This window comes from Akebia trifoliata, chromosome 12 (genome assembly GCF_017979445.1).
Source record: "Akebia trifoliata isolate Shusen 1 chromosome 12, ASM1797944v1, whole genome shotgun sequence".
In the NCBI taxonomy this organism is placed as follows: Eukaryota; Viridiplantae; Streptophyta; class Magnoliopsida; order Ranunculales; family Lardizabalaceae; genus Akebia; species Akebia trifoliata.
In genome coordinates, this window is record NC_141386.1 from 3,069,079 (window position 1) to 3,073,021 (window position 3,943).

At 33.0% G+C, this 3,943-nt stretch overlaps 1 protein-coding gene across 1 annotated transcript; it reads left to right on the top strand.

The window, feature by feature from the left end:
* Positions 1 to 1,637, top strand: ACS7 (1-amino-cyclopropane-1-carboxylate synthase 7). The gene is made up of 3 exons (XM_086418356.1): positions 1 to 171; positions 301 to 590; positions 761 to 1,637. Exons 1-3 carry the CDS (start codon positions 1 to 3, stop codon positions 1,635 to 1,637), a joined length of 1,338 nt encoding a protein of 445 aa, XP_086274482.1.
* The last annotated feature ends 2,306 nt before the right edge of the window (positions 1,638 to 3,943 follow it).

Consider the following 3,943-nt stretch of genomic DNA (forward strand, 5'->3'; position numbering starts at 1 on the left):
ATGGCTATTGAAATTGAGAAACCAAGTGTTGGGTTATCAAGAATTGCAATTTCTGATACTCATGGAGAAGACTCCCCTTACTTTGCTGGATGGAAAGCTTACGACGAAAACCCTTACGATGAAACGAATAATGCATCTGGGGTCATACAGATGGGTTTGGCTGAGAATCAAGTAAGTATGATCAAGAACCAAAAAAAGATAAAGACAAACCTTAATACACCAAATTAAATTAGCAATTTTATAAGATGTGGAACTTATTTATACTTGCATGTAACCTTGTTTACTTGTTTTGTTGAATAGGTTTCCTTTGATTTACTGGAAGAGTACTTGGAACAGCATTCAGAAGCATCAACTTGGGGAAATAGACTATCTAGCTTTAGAGAGAATGCTTTGTTTCAAGATTACCATGGACTCCAAACATTCAGAAAGGCAATGGCAAGTTTCATGGAGAAAATAAGGGGTGGAAGGGCAAAATTTGATCCCGATAGAGTTGTTCTCACCGCAGGTGCAACAGCGGCTAATGAACTACTAACCTTCATATTAGCTGATCCTGGAGATGCTTTGCTAGTCCCAACTCCATACTATCCAGGGTAAGAATTATAGATTAAAGTTTAAATATATTCTTTAAGTATCAATCTTGAAATATTCCGAAAGGACGATGTATCATAATTATCACCAAATTCATACACTCTATATGACATAAGTATTTATTTTTGTATCTTTCAATTAATTCTATAGGTGAATTGTTTTTGTTCCACAGATTTGACAGAGATCTAAGGTGGAGAACTGGTGTCAAAATTGTTCCGGTACACTGCAATAGTTCGAATAATTTTCAAATTACTCCCCAAGCATTAGAAGATGCATACAAGAGAGCTGAATCTATGAACATAAAGGTTAGAGGGCTTTTGATAACAAACCCATCAAATCCCCTAGGCGCGGCAATTGAAAGATCAGTCCTCAAAGAAATTATTGATTTCGTTACACGAAAAAACATCCATCTTGTATCAGATGAAATATATTCAGGTTCTGTCTTCTCCTCAACCGAATTTATAAGCGTTGCGGAAATTCTCGAGACTCGAAATTATGAAAACTCGGAAAGAGTTCATATTGTTTATAGTCTATCTAAAGATCTTGGGCTCCCGGGTTTTAGAGTGGGAACGATATATTCGTACAACGACAACGTTGTGACTACTGCAAGAAGGATGTCTAGCTTCAGCTTAGTTTCTTCTCAAACACAACATCTCTTGGCTTCAATGCTATCAGACACTAAGTTCACAGAGAATTACATAAAAACAAATAGAGAGAGACTAAGGAAGAGATATGGGTTTATAACTGAAGCCTTGAAAAAAGCTGGGATTGATTGTTTGAAAGGAAATGCTGGATTGTTTTGTTGGATGAATTTGAGCCCATTATTGGAAGAACGAACAAGAGAAGGTGAATTGGATCTATGGAAGATAATGTTGCATGAATTGAAGTTGAATATCTCTCCAGGGTCTTCATGTCATTGTTCTGAACCTGGTTGGTTTAGGGTTTGTTTTGCTAACATGAGCCGACAAACACTAGAAGTTGCATTGAAGAGAATACATGATTTCATGGAGCAAAGGAAGATAAAGAGAAATCTACTCTCTTCAAATTAATCCTTTTTTTAATCTCTTTTTTTTTTTCTTATTTATAAGATTCTTTACGTGAGAAAACAATTTGATGAAATGGGTTCATCTTCAAATATTGTAATTAAATCATCTTCAATCTAAAAGTATATATTATTTTTCCCTTTTTTCAGCTTATCAAGCTTCCTGGAAACTCCCTTTATATGGTTGGTGCACTGGTGCAGTTTTTCTCTTCTTGTCACTTATGGTTTTTATTTTTGTAGTTAGAGTGTGGACTTGGGTAATTTTTTATATTGCCACATCAAATTTTCTTATCACACGTCAATTAATAAAATTATAGATAACAAATCAAATTAGGACTTATTCAAGTATATACCTAACATTTAGTTAAATTAATTATATTTATTTAAGAATTACTTTCAATTATATCAATGATTAAGAAGACCAAAAGCACGGATTATCGCTAGGTTTGAACACGAACCTTTGACATTTTGGTTGATTATGTCATGGGCCTGTAATGAAAATTGACTAAGCCTTATTAAGATGAATTATATATGTGATGCTCCATTTGAGGATTTGTTGCCTATATACCATACAATTGGTAACAAATTGGAAGGGTGGACTACCTCTAGCTTCATATTTTAATGATTTGAAAGTGATTAGGTGATCTTGACATCAAATTAGAGCTTAAGTACTCTTTAATTTTTTTAAAAAAATTGTGTGGTGGGTAAAGATCCATGGATCACATGATCATATTCTATACATAAGGTCGCTTAATTACATACAGAATATACTCTATATGTTATGATATAGTAATACAATATATTTTTTTATTCAAAAAATTTGACTTTGATCCTTTATTTTCATTTTTAGGGTTTATATTGCATATAATGCATCTTTGTACCTTTTATTTTACTTTGATCCGATACACTCTTGGCGCATGTGTATTGATCATCCGGCACTCAATCCTATTACAGCTAAAGATCATTTTTTGAACCTCCATCGGAGATTTAATCTTTCTAAACTCTTTCCGTAAGTCCTGAAAAATAATTAGAAGTATACGAACTAGATAGTCGACAAAAATAAGAAGGAAGATGACTAAATAGAGGAAACACTTGAGCATTAATAATTTGGTGGTCTCAATGTATCCCTATCAATGGAATGAGTCGCTCATTAATGAAATTGACCACATGAGTCCCAATGAGTGAAGTCTACGTAACAAGGAGCCGTAGGTGAGCGTAGTACAATGTGATTATGTAAACATTATAAATATTTTGTTAAGAATAACCTTATAAGACAAAGGCAACCACCAACTTCCAAGTCTTGTAACAACATCTTCGTGGCATATTTGAAGATGTTTATGGTTTCTTTTGCGATGATATTCTGATTTATATAACAAAAATTAGGATGATGATTTCTTCACCTCAACACTATGATGGCAAAATTAAAATGTTCTAACAGCCAGCTTGTTTTGATTTGTACTAAAATCGATTACTTGGACCAAATAATCACTGAAGATTGTGTTGAAGCTCAATGATAAAATCAAATGTATGATGAAATAACCTAAATATATAGTCCACTCTTAAGAGCCCATAAGAGATTCTTCAATCTTATAATGTATACTAGAAGGTGTCATGCGCAAATGTACATATATATAAAGGGCTTATTTGTGACTTAAAATGTTAATTAAATAGTAGTTTTTATTCTTCAATGGTCTTCATGATTATATGGGTATCCAAAGTACAAATGAGATGGATGTTTGTTGTCCCAACCATTTTTGTTAATCCAAATCCTGCTAAGGAAGGGGGTAATTTATAACAAAGTTTTATTTTTTTTGTTTCCTACTCACACGAGCCCATATCCTTGCTTTTCTATCAATCTCTAATTCCGATCTTCCTCCCCAATCTGATATTATGGTACCGGTATAGACCGAAATTCCGTTATGGTCCAATTCTGAACGGTAATAAATACCAGGGCTTTGCAATATTTGATTGATCACAATTCTGTATATTCCATTTACTATAGAGGTTCCCAGGGAATTCATTAGAGGGATGTTTCCGATAAATATGGTTTGTTCTTGGGAAATTTATGAAAAATATTGATGTGATGAAATAAAAAACAAGTGACAAAAAAAGAGAGAAATTGGATGATTATAGTTATATGAGATCAAATCGTTTGATTATCAAAGAGAAAAAGAAATTATGAAAAGAATCATCAACTAAAAAAACAAAAGAGAAGTAATTTATCTAAATCCTACAACTAGTTTCGTCTAATGAAGTGGGATTGCAACTGATTGGAAAAGATAAAAAGGAGATCAAAAAGGAAAGTCCTAAATA

Coding starts and splice junctions, on each gene's coding strand:
- ACS7 (XM_086418356.1), top strand. CDS start 1: ATGGCTATTGAAATTGAGAAACCAAGTGTTGGGTTATCAAGAATTGCA. Junction 172..300: donor TGGGTTTGGCTGAGAATCAA/GTAAGTATGATC, acceptor TTTGTTGAATAG/GTTTCCTTTGATTTACTGGA. Junction 591..760: donor CCAACTCCATACTATCCAGG/GTAAGAATTATA, acceptor TTTGTTCCACAG/ATTTGACAGAGATCTAAGGT.